This window comes from Apodemus sylvaticus, chromosome 1, assembly GCF_947179515.1.
Source record: "Apodemus sylvaticus chromosome 1, mApoSyl1.1, whole genome shotgun sequence".
NCBI lineage: Eukaryota > Metazoa > Chordata > Mammalia > Rodentia > Muridae > Apodemus > Apodemus sylvaticus.
In genome coordinates, this window is record NC_067472.1 from 124,507,594 (window position 1) to 124,532,181 (window position 24,588).

The 24,588-nt window shown below is 44.3% G+C and overlaps 1 protein-coding gene and 1 long non-coding RNA gene across 4 annotated transcripts; one reads left to right on the top strand and one right to left on the bottom strand.

Moving 5' to 3' along the window:
- The first annotated feature begins 401 nt into the window (after positions 1 to 401).
- On the top strand, positions 402 to 12,951 carry Cfap161 (cilia and flagella associated protein 161). 2 transcript variants are annotated; one of them, XM_052159410.1, is made up of 7 exons: positions 402 to 470; positions 1,077 to 1,166; positions 1,653 to 1,888; positions 3,287 to 3,377; positions 8,512 to 8,670; positions 11,743 to 11,816; positions 12,744 to 12,951. In XM_052159410.1, the coding sequence occupies exons 1-7, from the start codon at positions 402 to 404 to the stop codon at positions 12,934 to 12,936; spliced, it is 912 nt and encodes a 303-aa protein (XP_052015370.1). In that variant the 3' UTR covers positions 12,937 to 12,951. The 2 variants fall into 2 exon arrangements, with proteins under 2 accessions (XP_052015370.1, XP_052015379.1); XM_052159419.1 differs by having other exon boundaries at positions 3,293 to 3,377.
- LOC127666547 (uncharacterized) lies at positions 5,371 to 19,825 on the bottom strand. 2 transcript variants are annotated; one of them, XR_007973681.1, is made up of 4 exons: positions 19,752 to 19,825; positions 18,880 to 19,035; positions 12,945 to 13,061; positions 5,371 to 6,411 (listed from the first exon to the last, which is right to left on the bottom strand). It is a non-coding gene; the product is annotated as an uncharacterized LOC127666547 (long non-coding RNA). The 2 variants fall into 2 exon arrangements; XR_007973680.1 differs by lacking the exon at positions 19,752 to 19,825 and adding an exon at positions 19,220 to 19,395.
- Positions 19,826 to 24,588: the final 4,763 nt, after the last annotated feature.

Genomic DNA, 24,588 nt, shown 5'->3' on the forward strand with positions numbered 1-24,588 from the left:
GTCAAAAAGATCTCCAGCTCAAGACCTGACTGTGTTACACCGTAAGTTCAAGGCCGGCCTACTGCATGGTATGTATCCAGACCCCAACTCAAGAAAAAGAACAGAAAAACGTTTCAAGATTTTCCCCGCCTTGGGAGCATTTGAAACTGTGTTCCAAATGTTCCCCAGGGGTTTCCCAGAACTGCTTAGTGGCCGTAGTGTGAGGGGCAGGGTGAGCTGGAGGGGGCGTGGCAGCCCAAGGCAGGACCAGGAAGTCTGGTTTGCTGTTACTTATTGGCCAGCCAAAGAGATCAAAGAGACCAACTGGCAGCTGCCTGGTCGTCCTGGCAACGAAGCACGCTAACGCTGAGCATCCGAGTATCCGCTGAGGCTGGCGCTGGCTTTCAAGAGAGCAAGGGACGATGGCACAGAACGTGTATGGTCCTGGAGTGCGGATGGGCAACTGGAACGAAGATGTCTACCTGGAGGAGGTATGCAGACTCCTCTCGCAACCCTGGGATCCCAGATCCTATCCTGCATGCTCTCTCTCTCTGCTGAGCATTTAGCATCCAATCACCCAACTTCGTTCCCTGTCTCTCCGGCCTCCCGTGCACCTTTGCTACCCGAGAGGTAGCTCACCTGCTGTCTCTGAGCACCACGCTCACTGGATGTCCCCGCTCCACACAGCTTGCCCCCTCCCTCTGCCTTCACTAGGTTTGTGGCACTCTTCACTCTTAGGTCCTGGGAAGGTTCTGGTTTTCAAGCACATGGTGAGGCCTGGGATTTCCACATTCTCACCCGAGTCAGGAGGACCCCAGTAGACCTGCTGACCTCCTATACACCACTCCTGATTGTTTCTGGACGAGATAAGCACAGGGGCCCTATCCTTTCCTTCTTCCTGCATTTCATTTCTCATGCCCTGCCCTTGCCCCCAAGATCCTACCATGACATTTCTGACATCCCTATAGCGATCACATTCCCTTTTGTGTCTTAAATTGTCTTTGACTTGTGGTGCTTCTGAGGGAAAAGTTATCAGTACTCATGCTCTGCAATAGCTCTGTCCCGGACTCCCCTTTATTCGGTCTCTGCATCCCCAGGAGCGCATGAGACACTTTCTAGAGAAGAGGGAAAAGGGAGAACTTCTTATTCAGAGAAACAGAAGACTGAAGAAGAACATTTTGAGACCGGTAATGTTAAATCCCAACGCCAGTTTCGAAATTCTATCTGGTTAAGTATGAGTTATGCAAAGAAAATTTCTATGAACAAGTAACCATTTGGAAACTTATTTTAATTAACCTGAGAAGTATAGTGTTTAAAATCCCTTTAGATTTTAGAAACATTAAGGGAAGTCTGTTCTTAATTATGTTTACTTAATTGTTTGCATTTTCTAATGGAGGGATGGATTAAGGCTTTTACAAGTAAAGTGCCTTTCGGTTGCTGTGCAACAAACATTTAATGTTGAATGAATTGACAATGGAAAGCTATGTAGAGTCCAGCACTTTGCCTTGGGGTCATCTGGAGCCTGAAGGACACTAACCAAGGATCTGAGGAAGGGAGGGCCTTTCTGATCTGGTCCTAGTCAGAGAAGGAAAGGAGACACACCCGGGAGGGGACTTGGCCCCAACAGCTAAGGGATTGAGTAGCTTATTGGAAAATTCCTATTGAAATTGTAGATGCAGCTTTCGGTATCCGAAGATGGCTATGTCCACTATGGCGATCAAGTGATCCTTGTCAATCCTGACCATGTCCTGGGGGAGGAAGCTGGTGCGTTTATGAGAGGAAACCTGAGCCTGTGTATGAGCCCAGACGAAGTTAAAGCACAACTTAGTGACGACTTAGAGATACCCTGCGGTGTGAGTGCTGTGCAGACCACCGTCCCGATGGGCAGAAACACCTTCACTATTTTGAGGTAGAGACACTCAGCTTCAGAGCACCAAAGTATCTGCTTGGATTTGTAGCTTGGCCACAGTCTGAGATGAGGAGACACACTAGTTGTAAGGTTTGCCTCGGATGTCTGAGGGTCTCTAGAACCCTTATTTTTTATTTTTTTTAAAAGGACTAGTGTGGTGTCACACAATTGTAATCTCAGAACTGGGGTGGCAGAGACATACAGATTGCTAAGCCTAGCTTACCTGGTGAATTGTCAAGGACCCTTTACATGCCTTTTTGTTGAAGACAGCAGGAAAAGTAGCTATTTGTGTTCAACTCAAAAATGCTTGCTTTGTGATGATTAGATCCAAAGAATTGGATTTACATTTTGCCTGGCAGCAAAGAATGATTTTTTTTTTTTTAAAAAAAAACTAATAATGTTGTGGGATGCTTGCTTCATGCTTGCTTCCACTGCTCTTGGTGGGACGTTAGCTTCCCAACAACAATAAGTTATCTAATAAAGGGTTGCACGAGATGGGCTTTGCTCTTTTAAAATCGATCGTCTACTAAAAATTGACTTGATGTTTTGGAAATGATCAACAGGACCCTTAGAGATTATACAATCACAATTTAAAACTACCAATTTCACTTTATTGAAGATTTTGTGACAATGTATCAGTGACAATGATAGAAACTGTTGTCTGCATCCTTCGTTTAATTTTTCTTGGGTACGATGGTAAAACAACTTAGAGCTGATGACCACTTTTATTCCCTGGAAGATTATGAGGGAAGATTGTATTTAGTGTCTTCAGAGGTATGGTCTTGGCTCTGTCTTAAAATGTGGGTGCACATGACCCTGGCTTAGCTGACACAGCATGCTTACTCCTTCCTGGTCACAGGTTATAGAGTCGGGAGACTGGGGGTTTGACCTGTGGGGCAGGGCAGGAAATAGCATGCTAGCTGGATGCTAAGGCTGAAACAAAAGGATTTTTATAGCTGGCTGTGGTGGCTTACACCTGTAACTCCAGCCCTCCCGTTAGGCAGAGACAGGAGGATTCCTGAGAGTTCCACGTCAGTTTGGGCTACATAGCAAGTTCAAGGCCAGTGAGACTCTCAAAGCACCAAAAACCAAAACCATGCATGTTTCTAAATAAAGACCTGAATAGATTAATATATGAAAAAAAGAAAAATGCCTTTTAGTTGGTGCTCAAGAATATTTCAATGAATGCTGCACAATTTGATGGTGGATTCCAGTCCCTGCTTCTCTTCTGCGTCTCCTGATGTTATCAGGAATGACTGAGGTCTTTGCCAGGGTGAACAAGACAGGGGGAAGAGGAACTTCTGTTCCTTAGCTTAGTTCAGTGTGTGAATATCCACGGTCAAGGAAAGCGTGGGGATGAGGTAGGCCTCACACTCTCCCGTTGCTCCCACCCTCTAGCGACAGAGCTAACAGCTGCGATGTGGGCCAAGTGGTTGTATACGGGCAGAGCTTCTGTCTGGGGATAACAGCGGGACTGGAAGGCAAGATGGTGAGTCTTCTCCTATTTGCCCACTGTCACCTATCCGTCTAGTTTTCCAAGATGGCCAGTAGCTACCCCTGGAAGGGACTATGCAGATGAGGGCTCTGTTTCTGCTGGATTCAGTCTGTGTGTTCCGTTGGGCATTTTGTACCTGATTTTCTCCTCATAACTTTGTAAACAACAACAACAACACCTCCATCTTTAAAAGCCAAGGAGTGAAGAGAGAAAAGTTTTTTTGCAATACAGCTGTCAAAATAAAAATTTATACTACTTTAAATAGTCAATTAAACAACTGGGTTAACTGACATTTGCCATTTTCCACGAATACTAACATGGTATATACATTGCCTAGGCTAATCTTAAACTCCTAGACTCAAAGTGATCTTCCTGTCTCAGTGTCCCAAATACCTGGGACTACAGGCATGAGTCATTGAGCCTAGCTTTGGCAACTTAAACTTTTGATTAGCAAATACTTTTTTTGTCTAAGAAGCAATAAGGACAACTTTAGTTTGCAGAACCCAGGAAGCTTGAGTCTTTGAAATCCTCCTTTACGTTGGAGATTATGAACTATAATAGGCCAGGGCAGTGGCACACACCTATAAACCCAGGACTTAAGAGGTTGAGACTGGAGGATTGCCATGAGTTTGAGACTCACCTGGGCTATAAAGTGAGACCTATCTCAACAAAACACATCAGACAATAGAACCAGAAAAACATGTGCTTGAATTTCACGTGCAAGCTGTGTCATAGGGATTTGTGTAAATTAACAGTTTGAATAGTGACTCAAAATTTGAGCACCACGCAGGCAATGCCACAATTGCTTCACACATACCAACTCAATTTCTTTTCAAGTGAGTCTCTGACGTAAGGACACTGGGAACACAGAAGTTCAGCTACTAAATAGCAGAGCTGGGATGTATGTATCCTTATGGTTTGGTTGTAGAATGTGTCCCTATAGGCTCCTGTGTTTGAATACTGAGTTCTCAACTGATACTGCTCTTTTGAAAGCTGGAGATCAACTGGAGGAAGTGGTTTTCAGGGAAGGAAAGGACTTATAGGTTATAGCTCTCTTAAATTCTGGGTCAATTTCTCTGTTCCTTAGTCCACTGAGATAAAATCAGTGGCCTCACATGCACTGCCACAGTCCTAAGCTGTTCCAGCTGCCAAGCCTTCCCCACAATGAGAGACTAACTACCTCAAATGTGAGCCCAAATAAGTGCCCCCACACCCCACACACCCAAGACATGCTCTGTCTTGACTTGTGAGTTGTTGACATTGAGAAAAATAGCACCAATATATTTCTGTAAATCAGAAAATTCCAGTATTGTCCAAAGTGACATTTTATCATCATTTTTGGGTACCAGGAAGACAAACTAAGAGTATCACTCAACTTATGCCATGCATAGGTGTCCATCTGCAGCCTGCATTTAGATGCAAAATTGAAACACTAAGTCACTGAGACAGGGGTATTGCACCCAGAGATCAGCACACCAGTATTTGACATCTATGTTTTTTTATATGTCTTCTTCAAAAAACAAAACTTATGTGTGATTATGATGAACACCCGGGCTCTTTCTACTCCAGTGTTTTCAAAGCACATCTTTACAATAATGTTTAAGGAGAGCCTACTATATGCTATTGTGTGGGTAGCAGTGCTATCGTTACCAAGCCTTCATTCTATGTTCAGGAACTCAAATGTATTTGTTTCCCCTCCCCCCTCCCCTTACCTCTCCCCTGCTATTTGTCTGACTAATTAGCTAAGGCTGGCCTTGAACTGGTGCTCCTCTTTCTTACCCTTCTTAAGTACCAAGACTTAGGTGTGTGCCCCCATACCTAACCAGTTTGGCTTGTTATTCCCTTTTTATGTCACATACAAGGTTCCATACGCATCTATGTATATGCATCTATGTATATGCATCTATGTATACGCATCTATGTATGTACATCTATGTATACGCATCTATGTATATGCATCTATGTATATGCATCTATGTATATGCATCTATGTATACGCATCTATGTATACACATCTATGTATATACATCTATGTATACGCATCTATGTATAAATGCTCAAAGCCGCCTCCACCCCAGTTAGTGAGTCTATCTTCAGAATACAGTTTTTGGGGATATAGAATTACTGATATCAAGAAGGTGATTACAATTAAAAGCTGGATATGGTGACACACACCTATAATTTCAGCACTCAGGGTAGGACTGCCACGCATTCCAGGCTAGTCTGTGTTACAGAGAGAGATCCTGTTTTGTTTTTAAAACTAACATGTAACCAGTCCAGTTCTTAAATTGATTGCACCAATTTGTAGTCTTAGCAGCAGTACATAAAGTATGACAAATGTCATGAATTAAATCTTTGTTAATTTGAACAAATGGTCAATTGAATGTTGCAGTACCTGTATCCTTCCTTGTAATTTTACCCCCGTCTCTCCTGTATTCTCACCTTTCCTTTCTCTCTTTGCCTTCTTCAGTCCTTTGCCCTGGGAGCCACGTGTTCTTGTGTTCTTTGCCTCTGTATTGACTTGGGTTTACTTATTTGCCTTTTGATAGTTGATTAGATTTTGCATATTTGTTGCTAATAGTCCCTCCTGTACTTTAAATTGTAGCTGTTTTAATTGTATTTTTGAGTGAAATCTATTAGTTTTCCTTGAAGTCACTTCTCTCTCTCTCTCTCTCTCTCTCTCTCTCTCTCTCTCTCTCTGTGTGTGTGTGTGTGTGTGTGTGTGTTGTACAGGACACCATTTGGGAGTCAGTTTTCACTTCTTTCTGGGTTGAGGCAGGCCTTTCTCATTTCTGTCATCACACTGTATTCCAGGCTAGCCCATGGTATGGCAGGCACTTCTCTCCTCTCTGTCTGCCGACTTGACAGGATAGCTGGGGTTACACATGCGCACACTACTGCATCCAGCTGTTTTGTGTGGCTCCTTGTGTCCAAACGCAGGCCAGCAGACTTGTGCAGGAAGAGCTTTGGTCTACTGAGTCAACTCCTTAGCTCCCCCATTGCTTTTAAGGTCTAGTCTGTCAGAGATCTGATAAAAAGAAAAGCAAGTATTAATTTCCAAATGTTTACAGCTTGACATTTGTTTCTATTTGTTCTTTAACACACTTGAAATTTGCTTTGATAAAGGGTTTTTCACTTGAGTTTCCCAAATGACCATCCATCTCTCGCATTACCTGATGACATGCTGCGCTCCCCTAAGCATGTATTAAATCATCCTCCGCACCACATGCTCTCCCTGAGTGTTCTATTTTGGTCCACTGAAGTCATCTATTTTTACTCTGGGATGACGGTGTTGTAATTATATAGCGCCCTAATACACCCTGACAGATCTTTGTTTCCCCATCATCTTTCTTTGTCTGAATTACATTGGGATTAGTCTTTGAATTAAATGGAGTAATTATCTTTCCCCATCCTCCACCTTTGCAGGGAAAGCAGTCACGTTGTGTTCGCTTGGCCCTGTAAAGTTGAGTGCTTTCCTATCAGTAGCTTTGAAGGCTTTCCTCCTATGGAGTGTCCTGACTTCGCTTAGGAAGGTGTCTTAGGCCTGGGTCTGGTTTTACAACTCTCTGCACATGGCAGTGACACTGGTCCTGATATTGTTATTCGTTTCTACTCGGAGTCTCTTGAATGTCACTGCGGCAAAGTTGGTCCCCACCCAGGTCCAGCTCATGCTTTCTCTCTGCAGCAGCACAGCCATCTTCTCGTTCTCGGTGACAGATATGGCCCAGGCCCTGCTAGCTTGTTCTGGCTTCTGAGGAACGCCTCTAAACATAGAAGATCCTCTGGCTTAGTCTCATATCCCAAATAATGCCACCGTGGGAATCACTAGCCACGTGGGGGGACAGGCAACATCTAGAGGGTAGCAGCCCATCTCCTCTCTTGCTGGGTGACGAATGTTCAGAGGATTAAAACTCACTTGAAGCTTCTTTGTCACACCTGAAACATAGTTTCACAGACAAAAAAAAAATCACAAGGGGCTAAGGAGATGGCTCAGTGGTTAAGAGCACTGGTTGCTGTGTAGAAGACCTGAGTTCGGTTCCCAGCATCCACACAGTGGCTGACAAGCAGTCCCAGGGGGTCGGGGGATTGGATGCTGTCTTTGTTAGGCATCAGGCACACACATGGCGCACACATATACATGCTGATAAAATACTCAATACGCATAAACACTCATACACATAAATAAAATCAATCTAAAATTTTTGAACACACACAAAACTTGTTAAAAGACAAAGAAACCTCATCCATGTTCAAGGTGAAGAGGAACAAGCAAAGAGCTAGCTAGCAAAGAGAGAGAACCTTCTGGACTTGTAGCAGGATGGTATGGCTTTTGGCAGAGCATAGCCATACAGCTGACGCCTATTCTCAAAGGGGATATGGATTCCAGATGGTCAGGGTCACTCACGAGCAGGTGCCAGCCACGATGGCTCCGGGTTGAAGAGAACCTGATCTCAGGTGCCCAGTTTCAGCAATGTTATTTATAGTGCCCAAGCCCCAGACACAGGCCCCGTGTTTTGAAAGAGACAGAGAGCAGGGAATAGAGGATGGAAAAAGTCTGACCTTTCTATTGTTGTGACAAGACACCATGGCCAAGCAAGCTAGAAAGGAAAGCATTAATTTGGAGGTTCCAGGTTGTTACCAGACTGTGAGGAAGGCAAGGAGAATGGCAGTAGATAGGCAGAGCTGGTGCTGGCAGCATAGCTGAGTGCTCCTACCTGATCTCGAAGCAGGAGGCAGAGAGAGAGAGCTAACAGATGGTGTGGACTTTTGAAACCTCAAATCCTACCCCAGTGACATACCTCCTCCAGCCATACCACACCTCCTAATCCTTCCCAAACAGTTCTAACAAACTGGGGACCAAGTATGCAAACATATGAATGTGGGGGGGGGTGCATTCTCATTTAAGCCATCATAAAAAAGAAAAGCAGGATTTGGGGAAGGAGGGAGGAAGGGAAAGGGGAGAGATACTGTTCTGGCATATTCCTAAGAAGTGGGAGAGTTGGGCTTTCTCACAGGATGGGCAGGAACAGGGTTCTAGAAACTGCCTGCAGTGCAGTCCCCTTGGTCACCCATTTCCCAGCTTTCTGGGTTGCCGTGACTCAGATGCCGTGTTTGCTACTATTTTCAGCTGTATCTAACAAGTGACCACAGGAACCTCATGAAGTCTTCTGTGAAGTCCTGGCTCCAGGAGGTGACTCTGACAGATGAGGTCACCCATCTGAACTGCTGGCAGGCTGCCTTCCTCGACCCCCAGCTGCGCCTGGAATATGAGGGCTTCCCAGTGAGGGTGAGCTCGCTGTGCGGGACGCTGGGACCCGGGGTCTGTGCAAGGAAGGGCTGCATCTCGCAGGTGCCAGTCAAGCAGAGGCTCACTGCAGTTCCAATAGCAAGCAGACTTTGTCTTTTTCCTTCATTTGTAAGTCAAATGTGGATAGCACCAGTCTGAGGCAGCACTCCACCACGTTCCTGTCTCTTAACCCTGGTGGTTGCAGGTTAGAGACCCCCTCAATCGGTGCTGTGCAAAAGACTCAGGAGCTCTGGACACTCCCAGTAAAGGCTGCTGGTAATATGTGAGAGCCCAGCATGTAATACAGCTCCCCAGTCTCATCCACACAGTCTTCACTAGGTCAGCTTGCTTCCCCTCCCCCTTTCTCCCTCTCCTCCTCCCTTTCTCTCCCTTCCCCCTCCCCCTTTCCTTCTCTTCTTCCATCTCTGCCCCTCCCCCTTTCCTTCTCTTCCTCCATCTCTGCCCCTCCCCCTTTCTATCCACCTTCTCCTCTCCTCCCTCTGTTTTTCTTCAGCTTTCCTTTACCTCCTTCCTTCCCGCTGCCCTCCCTTCCTCTCCTCTCTTTCTCTCTCCCTTCCCTTTTCTTTCCTCACACTTTAGCTCAAGACTGCCTGAGACCCTTCATTCTTCCAAGCACCGGAACAGGCACCACTTGCTCCATGATCCTTACATTCTTCCCTCCAAAGATCCTGGGCAGCGGAGGCAGGCAGCTCCTGGGGCGGCCACAGTTCCCGATCGATCATTCCTGCTTTACACTCTGGGCCGAATGTGCCAGAGCATGAGGCACGATCCTTTGGGAGGTTCCCACAGGCACAGAGCAAGCTTGCTACCTCTCAAATCAAAGGAGGCATCTGTTACCCAGCGAGGGAGGCTTCTTAGGAATCACGGGGAGCACCTGGCATCAGCAGCTTTATAGGACGGACCAGGAAAGGGGCAACAGTTCCAGGCTACTCCGAATCTGCCCCACGCAGTGGGTCTATCTCTTTAAGGCTCTAGCAGGGGACCCTGGCTCCTGTAGGTTCTTTGGCAGTTACATAAGGTGGGGAGGATGGTCACCTTCTCCACAACAAGCAAGCTTGGCAGAGTCTTCTCAGTAGCCACCCTTTCCTAGCCTGGCTTTCCTAGGCTGGGAGTGGCTGTGGCTTTCATCCCCTCTAGTCAGTGCCTCTGTAAGTTAGAGATGTTCATACCTCCCTAGGGAATTCTGTGAGGACCCAAAGGTTAGGTAGGTCACAGCTCATTGCTGTCTGGTGGTCCTGGCTGTGCTTTGTGGGAGTCATGTGGTTGCAGGATTCTTTGTCCCAGGAATGATTCACCTCATTGTGGTCCAGGAAGTTCTCTGAACCTCACCCAGGCAAGCTTGCATATCTTCCCGAGAGCCCAGCATGCCCCAAGCTACCTCACACACACTACTGCTGTCTCAGCAGACCTCCAGTTGCAGCCATGGCTAAGTGAGCTGGGTGCATCAGCCGTAGAGGTGAGACAAAGGTACATTGGGGAAGTGGGGTGTCTCAAGCAAGTGCTGCCAAGAAGGAGCTGAGAGACTTTAGTTAGGAAGGTTTGGAGACAGTTCCAGTAAAGGGGAATGCTGGGGCTTGAGGGCTGACCAGAAGGCAAGGGGGATCTGAGCATGTCAACTACTCCTCTCGCAAGGGAGAGCAGACTGGCACCAGACTGAGACTGTTGGGAGGGAAGGAAGGAAGGAAGGAAGGAAGGAAGGAAGGAAGGAAGGAAGGAAGGAAGGAAGGAAAGAAAAGAAAAGAAAAGAAAAGAAAAGAAAAGAAAAGAAAAGAAAAGAAAAGAAAAGAAAAGAAAAAAGAAAGATTTGTATCCCCGCCTGTCTGCTAGGAATTTTCCGACTTGGTCACTGCTCATGTTTTGCTGGTTCATATGTGACTGGAGTGGTCTTGGTTATGATCATAGTGGCTTTAACTAATGTGGAGCTCTGTAAAATGGATTCTGCTCATCAGGAGGGCACGGCTTTGGGTCCCAGGCCAGCTCACCTGCCAGGGGCTACCCCCTTTCCTTCTGATAGAACTCATCTTACAGCCAGGGGCTGCCCCCTTTCCTTCTGATAGCACTCATCTTACAAGAGTCAGGATTATAAGGTCATATTTATTTGACCTATTGTGGTGGTTCACATCTGTAATTCAACATTTCAGAGGCTGAAGCAAGAGGACCATGAATCCTAGGGGAGCATGAGGTATACAGCCAAGTCCCAGTCTCCAGGAAATTCTTATTATAAACACAATATATATTCATTTTCGGAGTCATTAAATACAGATATGAAAAGCACCAGAATCTCCAGGAAATTCTAATTATAAACACAATATATATTCATTTTCAGTCATTAAAGTACAGATATGAAAAACCACCAGAACTCTAGTTTAATCTTAGAGAAGCAACCACTTTATGTGCTATTTTTCTATCATATGAATATATGTGCATAGGATATATATGAATGGCATCCTGAGTAACTATGAAGACATCTCAGTGGGTAGAGTCCTGTGCATGTAAAAGGCAGGAAAGGCAGCATGTACCCTGTAGCCCTAGTGCTGGGAGGCAGATGCAGGAGAGTTCCTGGGACTCTCTGGAAGCTTATCTAGTTGATCAACTCCAGGCTTCGTGAGAGATGCTTTCTCAAAGAATACGGTGGAATGCAACAGAGAGATACCCAGTGTCTCTTCTGGCTTCCATGTGTGTGAACACACATGTACACATGCACCCGCCACATGTGTGCCTGTACCCACCCAAGCATGTATGTATACCACACACATAAATAGGAACTCCTGAATATATGTGTGTGTGTACACATGCATGCATACACACGTGTGTATTTGATACCATCAGCTATATTTCACATTGTCAAAGGTCTTCTTTGATGACTTTGAATGATTATTTTAATGTGTAGATATCTACCATGATGCATTTCATCAAAACCATCATAGCTCTCCAGCCTTGTAAGTTACATATGTGCTATATTGAAATGAATATGTTGATATAGTTCTAGACCTTTGCTTCTAGGAAATTGGACAGAATGCTAATCGTTCTTTCTTTGCCTATCCTGTAAAGGCAAATGAAAAAATTGTCATCTATCATCGTCACACAAACCGAGCCCTGGCGGTCCACCGGAATCTCTCCTTAAGGTATCATACTGGCAGGGGCAGGAGAGCACTCTAATTGGTTCAGGGCCATGCATGTAAAAGCAGAGATAGTTTACTAAAACTGCACATCTAGATTGTGAGGTAAAGGTCTTTAGATGCTCAATTAAAAGCAACAAAATTGATGTATTTTTTATCACCAAGGCTTAAAAGAAATTATTTAAAAGTAAGGACCAATTTTTAGTTTTCATTGATCGTTATTTTCATCTGTGCCTAAGCACACTGAACAAGTCAAAAACGTGGAGTTCCTGTTGATGCTCAACATCCTTTGCATACTTTGGCTCTGGGACGCAAAGATGAACCAATTTGGCATATGAAGCATCTCATTTTGTCAAGTGACATATTTCATTTTGTAATTCAGAAACAGGTTATTAAATTAAGACAGTCAAAAGACAAAATTTACTTTAAATTCAGGGGTGGTAATGTGTTTATTACCTAGAATCTTGATTGGCCAAAATGTAAATGCTAAGAATCTTGATTCTGCAAATATTTAATTTTAACATTAAAGAAACTTAGTGCATCGCTTTTGAGAATTACTCTCTGAGATACCCACACTGCTCACACATTATCTAATGACTGACATTACACTTGATGTGTTTAGATACCGTTATTATGAATTACAATGCTGAAAATTTGCTTTGTGCAGAACTTTGATATTGCTATTCACTAAAATCCTACACAACAGAGATGTTGGCCATAGAAGGACCCTATGTGTCTATGTGTCTAATCCTCTGAAAACACAGGTGAAACATTCTGCAAATGTACCATATTTTAGGAGCCTTCTTGGGCTTTGCAGAGCAGTCTGATTAAAGAGGAATTTTCCAGGAGGCACAATGTCCATGAACAAACCAACATCCATGGAGTATTGCACTCTGTTTCTAACTGGAATTCATTTTTTTCCTTTGGCTCCAGGACCTACTTTGGGAAGGAAGTTGAGATTGCAGCTCACACACATATGGATTCACACAAAGTTGAAAAACCCAAGAACCACTGGATGCTGGTTACTGGCAATCCCAGGAACAAGGCGAACACCATGCTAGACATCTCCAGACCCATCGCAGAGGATACCTGTGCCATGCAGCAGGCCATGGGCTTCAAAACATAGAGACATACCAGGCATCCATGGGCCTCTCAGGCTCTGCTCTCATCGACTGATCAACTGTAGGACGTAGAAGAAATGAAGAGTGTTCTTGGTTGTGCCCCGTGTATTTTCCCAGGAGGTGCAGAACTCTATGAATATGACATTAAAGGAAATACTATATTAATATTACTGAATTGATGATGGGAGCCTAGGCCTGGGGAGTAAATAGGGTTTGAAAAATGAATAGTATTTGAAATTAAATCAGGTTTCATTGATATCCTAACTGTGAAGACCTTGGTGACCCCACTCAGGGCCCCGAGCTTAGCAGGAGCAGTGAAGCCTGTACTCCTTTCCAAAGCCGTGTTTACGCAATAAAGAGGCCAGAAGGTTCTGGATGTTTCGACACTGCTGTTTCCTCCCCTAATTTTCTTCCCTGCAGAACAATGTGTAGTTAGGAGATGTAGCTTTGCCTTGGAAATAGTTTTTACTTTTCTTTCTTCACCACAGGCAACATCAGAAATATTCTGGGGTCCCCCCCACTGGTAGAGTTTTTGTTTGTTTGTTTTAAAGAAATGATCATTTACTTACATTTACATATTTGATGATACTGCAATATAAATTCAGTTACTGACCCATGGAAAGCCTGACTGCTTTACTAGACTCTAGTCCTAAGGGGATACCCAGGGAAAGCAGACAGCTGGTCAATAGACAAACTGTTACAAATGAAAAAGAAAACAATATACATCCTGCTTGAAAACTGAGGCAGAAGGCTTCAACTGAATCATTAAACAAACAAACAAACAAACAAACAAAACACACTCAAAGATCAAAGAAGCTTTTCAAAACACATTCCAAGGAAAACAGCAGTGGGTGTCATCTCTGCACTGGCAGGCATCAGGTAGAACTGTCAGGTTTCAGACCCTACGGGAGCTCATGGCCTCACCCTGACATGTCCAGAAGGGGAAAAAGGCTCAGTCAGGGAAGGGAGTCACAAGACTTCCGGGGGGGGGGCAGAGGCAGGTCCTCTGAGATGTTTCTTGGGGGCGGTGCCTGATCAGCTTCATAATTGCCAAGTACTTTGGAGAGCAGAATTTGGGGCACCTGGCAATCAAGCATCCCACCTGATTTGGCCTGCAGTTTCCCACAGTGGCCACAAGATGTCAGATGTCAACATTAATACCGTTAACAAGTCAATCCCTAGAAAGGGCCCGATTTAGTTGGGCTTATTTTCAAATTATGTGGGACTTTCCAGCTTCCAAAAGAATGTTTTAAGAGGGAGCGAATCATAAAAGCCACCCCGTTAAGAGGAAAATATAAATTTTCTTTTAAACGTTTTAAATTATAAAAATATGGTGTCTGACACATAAACGTACGTAGAGCCTGCTGTGAGTGGATTTGGAAGGGTGTGTGGGGTGTGTGCCCAAGTTTCAAGTTAGAGCTCAGCCTTGGGCATTTGATGGGCATTCATGCGGATCTCAGAGCTGTCCCTGTTCGCCAACCCGAGCTCCAGGCTCAGGTCTCCCCAAGAGGTGCAATTCCAAAGCCACGTCTGCCCCTTGCTGGCCATGTTCTCAAGCCTCAACTAGCTTACCCCAGAGTGTTCAGAAGAGTAAATGACATGGTTTTGAGAGGCAGGAGGAGACCAGTGGGCCACCTGGAGGACTCAGAGTGGCCTTCTAGAGGAGTGACTATGGGCAGCTCACCATAGGCTGCAGTGTCAGCCATCTGTTGGAAATCTCTCTGGGAAAGCTTATACATGCTATATGGTGCTTCTATGGTGTGACCTTAGATGTGCATTCAAGTCATACCTGCTGCAAACATTGTCCCGCTACTAACAGAGGACAGAGCAGGATGTTGAATGCTTAGTACACAGATCTGTGCCCAATCTGTACAGTGGAACTGTGGGCATGGGTGATAACTTTGAATGGGAGTTCAAAGGGATGCTTTGGTCTTCTGTGATCATGTAGGAGGTGATCAGTGTCCGTAGCTGGGCTGCTTGAGGGGATCTAGAGCTCTACATAGTCAGCGCTGGGTGGGAAGACCCATGCCTGCCGGTAATGGAACACGGAAAAGGAGGCTGTGGGAGAGAGGCTTAAGAGCAATCTCAGCTCAGGTGAAGTCCATTCTGGGGCAGCAGGCACTAACAGTGAGATGGCCACAGAGGAGGGTGGAGACCAGAGCACTCATCAGGAATCCACAGTGGGACTAGAAGCATTTGAGACAGCATAGATGGACCTACAGCATTGTGCTAAATGAAGGTTGCAGAAGGACAGATTCAGTGAGATCTCCCACACAGTTCCCACTTCTTGAAGAAGCAGAGAACAGAAGAGCAGTTCCCAGGGACTCAGTGAGCACAGAGACACTCTGAGCTAGGACACCAGCTTCCAGTTACACAAGGACCAAGCTTTATGCATGCTTCCAATGCTCATCACCACTGGAATAATTTGGAAAAGATTGGCATAGCATGGATGATATCAATTTGTGTATATATATATATATATGTATGTATATATATATATGTATATGTACATATATATGTACACACATTTGTTCATAATATGTACAAATTAAACATACATATTTATGTACACATATGCACATATATTTGTATATATACATATGCATATATGCACATAAACATACATAAACACACATATACATGTATATATGTACATATATACATATAAATGCACATACATGTACATATACATTTGCATCTTATTGGTATAGATATACATATAAATGTGCATATAGATATAGATATGCATGAATATATAGATATTCATAAGGATATAGATAGGCATATAGATATAGATATAAAGATATATATACATATGCAAATATATACATATACATGCATATAATATACATATCCATCATAGATGTAGATACATATACATAACAAATATATATACAATATATGTATATATGTACATATATATGTTTTATAATTTCTGAGTTTTATATATTTGAAAACGTCCTTGATCTGGGAAGCTACAGTGAGAACTTGGCTCCCCAGCAGTCACCTGCCACTGGTAATTCTTTTGCATGGCTCCATTACAGCATTATTTTTGAGACACCTCACAATAAAGTTTCAATAGTTATTTTCTAAATGAAAAAGGAAACATAGTACAAATTAGAATTTTGATTTGTTAAAGAGGAAATTCAAGCGTTTAGTTCCTCCAAAGCATCTGCGTGAAGCAGACCCATCCTCACGAACGCCCAAAGATCTTGTAAACTTTGTCAGTGGCCCCTTTAGGACTCCAGGAAGCATCATGTAAGTCGGCGAGTCGTAGACTGCTAATGGCCACTTATGTAACTCAAGACACTTGGCTGTGCAGCTGATTTTAAAAGCATTAGTGGAAAAATTTGGAAATGATGCTGGCAATATTTAATTTTAATTAATCATGCAATTCCTTGAATTATAATGAAAGGATGGACTTTCTTTTTTCTTTTATTATTAACATATGCTAACTGGTTAACTCCCCGAATTAATGGGTTCACTATGAGATTTCTATTTGTGCATTTATCTCATTAAATCATCCCATATTCCCACCCCACGCTCCGTTTCCATGTGTCTGCTTCTTCTCCCTGCCCCTCAAGCCCCTCTCAGGTCCAAGCAGTATCTTAACGTTGAGGTTCCCCCATATATGAGAAAAAAGCAATTGTCTTTTGTGTTTCCCAGATTTCTACTAACACGATCTCCAGTTCCATGTATCTTCCAATAAATGAAACAGTTCCATTCCCTTTGTTTTTGAGACAGAATCTGATAATCATAGGATGGCTTTGAGCTCATGCCTCAGTTTCCCAAGGGCAGGTATGTCAGGTAGCAGCCCACACTCGTTCTTCCCAGTACTCTGTTAGGTATATAGACTGTACCTTCTTCCTTTTTCCTTTTTTAATTTTAATTTCATGTGTATGGGCGTTTTGTCTGCACGAATGTCTGTGCATCACATGTGTGTCTGTTACCCGCAGAGGCCAGAGAGGGTGTCAGATGCTTGTGAGCTCCTGGGAATCAAATCTGAGTCCTCTGGAAGAGCAGTCAAGGCTCTGGATCATCCCTCCAACATCTTCCCTTCCCTCCCTCCTTCCTTCCCTCCCTCCTTCCCTCCTCCCTCTCTCCCCCCTTCAGGTAGTTTTATTTTCTATGCTGTCTTTGATTCAACATTGCTGTTTTGCTGAGGCTGGCCTGCAGTTCATTACATAGTCAATACTACCTTTGAACTTACACTATTCCCCAACCCTGTCTTTGTCATCCATGTATTTATGTGCACCCAGGTTGATCCCGTAACCTGGCTACTGTGGTGAGTGTGGCAACAGCCACCAGCGTGCAGGAGCCTCTGTCATCTGCCCACTCACGTTCATCCCTTCGTATATATTCTTAGAGGTAGTCCAGCCCTGCTCACACGGTGGTCATATTGTCTGATGGGGAAGCTTCATGTGGCTTTGCACAGTGGCTGCATTTACATCCCCACTAGCACTATATAAAGTACAGACACTCCTCTACCCCACATCGCCATTAGCTTTCTATTAATTTTTCAAAATAGCCATGTCTAGCCCGGGCAAGATAGGATTTTGATGTCTTGATTTTCATTTTTCTTATCACCAACAATATTGAGCATCGCTTTAAATATTTATTATCCAGTCGTGCTTCTTAAAAAATAAGAGAAAATGTGCAGACTGTATGTACGAAGTTGTGAGAGGATAAATCCATTTGATAAATGTGTTTTTAAGAGATAAGTTTTCTGAAAGACTGTTCTAGAAGTACCTAGTGTTGAGCCTGAGTGGTCACTCCCAAACTACCACATTATGCGTCTTATATGAAATATTTGCCAATTAAGCTGCTTTTTCCTTTTCTGTTTCATGGTTTGGGGGTTGAATCCTGGCCTCTTGTCTACTGTGAGCTGAACTACACCCATATCCTCCTGGTTAATTAAGTATCCTGTTTTAATTTTTAATAAGAAGAATATACAAGCTGCATTGCGTTATCTGGTAACTCCATTTCCCTATTGCATTCCTCCAGTCTAAATGGATAGTATTTAGAGGTAGGTGTCTGTGCACTACTCTGGACAGCCGGAAGATGCTCTCTGGAGACCTATCCTGATCAACACTGGGGAAGTATTCAACTCTGGTGGAGAAATTATTGAAGATGCCCTGTGTTTCCAGCGGCAGCCCTTGGGCTGTGTTTTAGGTTACCCAGTCCATAACGAGAAACTCAGATGCCTGCAACTTTTCCAGGCTTCCTGGGCACTAGGGTGTGTATTCTGCCGTGGTAGATAATATATCACACTGACCAACACAGGGCTCTGCTCCAGAATCCTGGCTCTGTGCATACCAAGCTGTAAACTCTCAGCACATGGAGTCTCACATGAATGTCCCCTCCTTCTTCCCACCCTGTAGGGACAGAGCTGGTGCCTCCTGTGGTTGTCCTCACTGCTGGGCAACCTCCTCCTCCCTCCCTCCTTTCATAGTCTCTGCAGTGTATTATTGTTGGCTGATGGGAATAAGGTTGAACATCTGCCAAACATCTGCTCATGTCTCCTGAATGTGCTTCCAAACAGACGGGCAGGAAGCAGCACCACCCTGCACTGAGCTGCCAGGGTCCATAGCTTGACTGCCTTGCTTGGGGACTGTCAGGATGGGGAGGAAGGGCTTCAGGTCTGGGCTCTTTGGTGTCAGGGTGAGAGAGAGAGGCAGAAGAGGCCCCTGGGTTCTGCATCTTCACATGCTTCCTTGGCTTCCTCTGAAAGAGCAGTATTATAAGCTAGAGTCACCCACAGAAGAAAATGGCTGCCAGTAGCATCCTCAGATAGGGGAAGTTAGAGGCCTCCTGAGATATGAAAAACAGGAGAAAGTGACCCTGACCCTTTCCATAGGAGGTGGTCTGAAGCCAGAAGAAAGGAGTTTTTTTTTTTTTAAAGTATCTTACTAAGAAGGATGCTGGGCATAGCTGCAACTCAGTCTTACCGTGAATTCGGAGAGGCAGGATGTACCAGCCTGTGGAGAGTCTGCTGCTCAAGTCCGACTTGTAGGGCTGCTCTTGGGATGTCAATGTTTGGCTTTTATTCCTCTTTACACGGCTGGATGAGGAGAAAGTCCTCAGGGAGGGTGGGGTCTCAGGAGCTTTCAGGAGGGAGCCACAGTGGGCATCTGTAGGACATGGGCAATCCTCCCCTCCCTCCCTCTCTCCCTCTCCTCTTCCCCTCCCTCCCTCCTTTCTTTCCCTCTCTTCCCTTCCTCCCTCCCTCCATCCCTTTCCTTCCTCCCCCTCCCCTTCCCCCTTTCTCTCTTTTATTTTCTACTATACCTTTTAGTGCCCTTTCATCTCATTCTTTTTAGCCTGGTGTGGAACAAGCAAGCAAAGAGTTTCTAAGAGGTAATCTCCTCAGTAAAGTGATGCTTGAGGGGCTGGAAGACATCTCAGCAGTTAAGAGCACTGACTACTCTTCCAGAGGTCCTGAGTTCAATCCCCGGCAACCACATGGTGGCTAATAACCATCTATCATATGATCTAATGGCCTCTTCTGGCATGTAGGTATACATGCAGATAGACCCCCTCATATAAACAAACAAACAAACAAACAAACAAGTCTCTTTTTATAAAGTGACTGCTGACTATTTTATTTTCCTAAGCACTTTAACATAGGCTCAATCTAGCAATAAAAATATAATGTTTAGCCTGGAGTTGCAGCTCTCAGGAAGCTGGAGCAGGAGGATCATACTCTGAACTCTGTGACACATAAGATGCTGTCTCAATGCATTTTTCCCCCACGTAGTAATCAAATTCTAAACTTGGTGCTGAGCTTGAGCTTTGGGTCTCGCCCTAGCTGTACCGATACCTGCATCTCATCTGCTCGGTTTCTGATGCTTTAGAGTTGAAGCTTGCAGGAAGGATGCCTGGTACATTCTCTGATGATAGCATATAACAGAAGACCCAGCTTCTGTTTCCTGTGGTCTGGGCAATGGGCCGAGCTGACTATTTTGAGGGTTTGGGTGAGCTGCGCAGGGCACCTCCTCTATGGACTTAACGCAGGGACTGCTGTCAAAAGTGACTGAATGTCACATCCAGCCTTTTGCTCACTCATCTTGTAGCCTGTGCTGCTGTGCTCTGCCCACCCGGCTTGCCTACCTTCCCGAGGCCACCACCTTGGCTCCAGATGAGCTCACAGTGTGGATTTGCATATTTGGTCTGTAGGAAATAGTCAAGGATCCTTTGAGCTTCCAAACTCCCAGAGCGCCCAATGCATCACTTCCTGAACATGCCTCCTCCTTCCCTCCCGCTCTCTCCTCCTCTTTCCATTCCACTCTCCCTCCTTCCTTCCTTTTTTGGCCATCAAAATGGCAACTCAACAGTCTCTCCCTTTTTTCTCTCTTTAGTCTTTCCAGGTGGGAGTGAGCACAAGCCCTGGGTGTCCTCACATAAGAAATAAGACAAGCAGAGAGGGTAAACCAATTACTACTTCTGAGTGCTTCTTTGGAGTGCCTTTCATGTAGTTTGAGGGGCATACCCTACTCTTTCCTTATGGAGGTGGCATGGGGACATAGACAGCCACCACCAGTGTTCTCTAGAGACCTCAGCTCACCTCTAATTGCTGACTTTTATAAACCCAATTAATGGCAGTGAGAATTATTTTTGGTCACTTCTTTCGAAATATTCCTGAGTAGGTCGTTATGTAAGGTACTAATTTACATGATTCCAGAATGCCTGGCTTGTTGTTATAGCACCTGGCATGTCAGGGGCACACAGGGCTGCAGGAGCTTCCCTCCTCTCTCAGTTCTTGTTGAATCAGAGAATCTATTCATGAGCCTAGTCCAAGGTCCTGGAGCAGTCCTGCAAGGTATTGTTAGATACTCTCCTACCATTCCCTGTTTGGTGTAGCCCCTCCCTGGCCCTCAGTGGAGTTAGGGCTGCCTTCGAGGATCGGCCACATTATCCTTGTAGCAAGGACTTCCTCTAGGAAGCTTTCATCCAAATCTTCTTTGATAAGCTGAAACATTCTAGGGAATGGAGAGCAGCCCACTTTTAGGCAATGTTGGGGGCTGTTTCTAACCTTATAGGAGCTTGGGTTGCCTTTAATTGGGTTGCTGCCTGCTGCATAGGCAGGATCCTGCTGACACTGAGAAGTGAATCCAGCTTGGACATCAAGGTCAATATATTGCAATAGTCTTTTCCTTCTATTACCAAAATCCCTATCCTGCCCATTACCTCATGGGACCCAAGTGAGGCTCAACTCTCTCTGCCTCTTAAGGTTTTTTTTTTTTCTCTAGTGCATGGACTGCATTATGAAATTGACTATCTCGACCTATCTTTTTGACAAGCTAGAGAAGAGTGGTCTAAGAGAGTCAGCAGAGAGATCATTTTCTTCCAGTAATCTAGCCCACAGGGCAGTTTTGTGCCTCTTGTCAGTGTGAGACTCAGGCTGTTTAGGAAGAGAATGGAAACAGAAATACCAAGGAGAAAGGCACAGCAGCATATTTCAAAATAAGTTACCGTATCCAAATGTTGCAAAGAGCAGAAAGGGATGTAAGACAGGGACTGGGGAGGAGCCTAAGCTGTTGGTGGAACTGGTAAGTTTCAGAGTTAAGACCACTCAGACAGGAGAAGGACACACACACACACACACACATACACACAAACACACACACATACACACACACACACACACACACAACCTAGAAGGTCTATCCACTTACAGAATGTACATTTCAGAGAGTTATGTACATACATGCAGAGGTTTCTGAGTCCTCAAACTACAGCCCCAAAGCAACTGAGTTACCTGCTGACACAGTGCTTGTAGTGTTCAGATAAAAAGGGATAAATGTTCCCTGTGGAAAACTGAGGGAGATGAGGCAAGCCTTGGTAATTCCCAGTGCTTCGGTATGTTTGATAGGCCGCAGCTAGCCACTGCCACACTCATGTCAGGCTTTATGTGACTATGCAGTGTCTTGGGTTAAGCCACTGAATGCTGGGATTATTTTGTGATTGTTGAGTGAACATGGTTTATGCCCCCCAAATTTGCATCAAGCTTTTTAATTAACTTAAAAAAATCAATTGTTTGTGTGTGCGTGTGCATGTTCATGTTTGTGTGTGTGTGTGTATGTGTGTGTGTGTGTGTGTGTGTATATCTGAGTGACAGCTTGTACTTCTGAGTGTAGTGTTCTTGGAGGCAAAGAGAGGCAGTTGGATCTCCCGCAGGCAGAGTTACGGATGTGAGCTGCCCAGTGTGTTCTAGGAACTGAACTAGAGTCCTCTGCAAGAGCGACAAGTCCCTTCACTCTGGAACCACCTCTCCAGCCCCTCACATTGAGATTTTATTCCCAGTGGAGCGGTGTTCAGTGGTGATGGAACCTTTAAGTGGCATCTGGGTCAATAATGTCACTCTCACAGAACTGATATTTTTAATAGATGTCACTCATTTATGGTTTCCTTAAATTTTTGTTACTATCTTACTCATATATAACATAATTTGTTCATCTATACCATTCCCCATTACTCTCCCATCTCCTGCCCTTGACCACTGAGCCAGAGTTAAATTGCATGAGCCTGAGTAGTGTGATGTTTACTGGAGCATGGGCCCTTCACCAGTGGCTACGCCCTGGTATAATTATTGACAATTTCTTTCTTTCTGATGAGGAATTACATTGAGAAGGTGGAAACACAAGGTGGAGACAGCTTGGTTCCCTGAGTCACCAAGTCAATCTTCTTGGAAAGATTGACTAATATAATAAACATCACATCTATGTTATAATTTAAAAAGACAGCTTTTTCCTACAAGTATTATCTGTATTAAATAATACAATTTCATACTTCTATTACAAATATTTTGTCACATTGTGTAAAATAATCAGAGAAGCTAATTTAATGGTTTTATAATATTCTGTTGGATTGACTCACTGCTGTGTTCCATGCTTTGGAAGGCTTTGTGGGAAAAACAAGCTCACTCACCCCTCCTGGGAAGAAAACAGCATATTTTATTTATTTCTGAAATGCATCTTGATATCTTGTTTCTCCTTTTTGATTCAGTTCCGTATTAGAAGATTTATCCTTATGATTTAATAAATAAAATATGACCAGAAAAACTTTCTTTATAATATTAAAATTGGACGTAATGTACACGACAGATGAGTCGGATAGATGACGGTGGGTTTTCAGGCACTGCCTGTTTGTGGATGTGGCTCATTTAGCGTCAGTGTCTGCAATCCGAGGGTGAGAACGTGGCTGGGAGAGCGATTCCTCGTTTCCCTGATGATTGGCTGCCTCTGATTTTGGATGAGGCTGGCCAAGGTTTCTCTCCTCCTAATTTCCTTGGCAGTCTATGACTCTGGCTGCAAAGAGTGTTCAGATGGCCTCCTGGACATCAAACAGCTAGAGCCCAACATTTGGCTACATAAAGAGTGAATGAATCATGAACACATGGATTATATTTCCGTTCAAATACACAGAGATTGTGAATGATGGGAAATGGACTCTGGGCTGTACAAATTAGCACTAGGCTGGGGACATGGGTGAAGTCACTGAACAGATATATCAATTTATTATGTCCTCTGAGCACCCCAAAACATTTCTCCTTAGAACCTTAGAAGCGAAAGCCATTTAATTCAACAGGCTGTTGAAAGCTAGTTTTCCTGCCAAAGCAATTGGGAGGCCAAAGGCATTTGCCAAAGGTTCTTGAAGCTTATTTTTATTTTTTTTGTCTCAAAGCCCAAGCAGACTTAACATGCACAATGGGCTCTCCCCTTTTCTTGGCTTCTGTATTGGAGCTTTTAATTTTTCCCCTTTTTCTTTGTTTTGAGGCAGAGTCTTGTGTAGGCCAGGATTACTTCCAACTTGCTATATAACTGAGGCTGATCCTTCAGAACTCTTGGGCCTCCTGTCTCCCTCTCTGAGTTCTGGGATTACAGATGTCCATCACCACACTTTCTCCTTTGCTAATACAATACTGCCTCTTTAATTGCTGTCCCTTGAGTTTTGGGGTTTCTAAGGCCCATTATTACCCCTATGTTATTATATATAATATGATATATATTGATTTTGGGGGGAGGGCAGGGTCCCTCTGTCATGCAGCTCTGGCTGTCCTGGAACTCACTATGTAGACCAAGCTAGCCTTGAACTCCTTGAACTCACAAAGATCCACCTGCCTCTGGCTCTACCGTGCCCAGCTTCTCTGATAGATGATGCTAAATTTCTAGTTTTATCTCAGGACTCTCTCCTGATGTCCAGTTCCTGCATCAGAATATATACTGGGCATATCTACTCTCTATGGTCTACAGATGTTCTGAATTCCATTTGTTCAAATAGAAGTAACCACGGTCCTCTTCCAGATATTCTCCTACCACGAGGATCATAGGGACCAGATCTATCATTCATGACACTATATTATCTTAGAAACAATTGACTTCTCGCTGTATGACAGACACTGTGTTGTGTAAGGAGACACAAGGACTCGGGTCTCCGTCTTGCTCTCAGTCCAGAGAAGATGGACATACATAGGAATGAGAGAAACAGCATCAGGAATATGCAGTCTTACATGACATGGGAAAGGGACATGATCACACTGGTAGTGGTGACGATGAAAGGGGGCTTCAGGACAGTGAGCCCTGAGCTGACAGTCGGAGCACAGGTGAGACAAAGTACAGGAGGGGGCAGCTAATAGAAGCAAGAAGAAGTGAGGACAG

Bases quoted from the DNA above. Each gene is read 5' to 3' on its own strand.
- Cfap161 (XM_052159410.1), top strand. From the start codon at position 402: ATGGCACAGAACGTGTATGGTCCTGGAGTGCGGATGGGCAACTGGAAC. The intron at 471-1,076 runs GTATGCAGACTC...CTGCATCCCCAG, and splicing joins AAGATGTCTACCTGGAGGAG to GAGCGCATGAGACACTTTCT. The intron at 1,889-3,286 runs GTAGAGACACTC...CCCACCCTCTAG, and splicing joins AACACCTTCACTATTTTGAG to CGACAGAGCTAACAGCTGCG.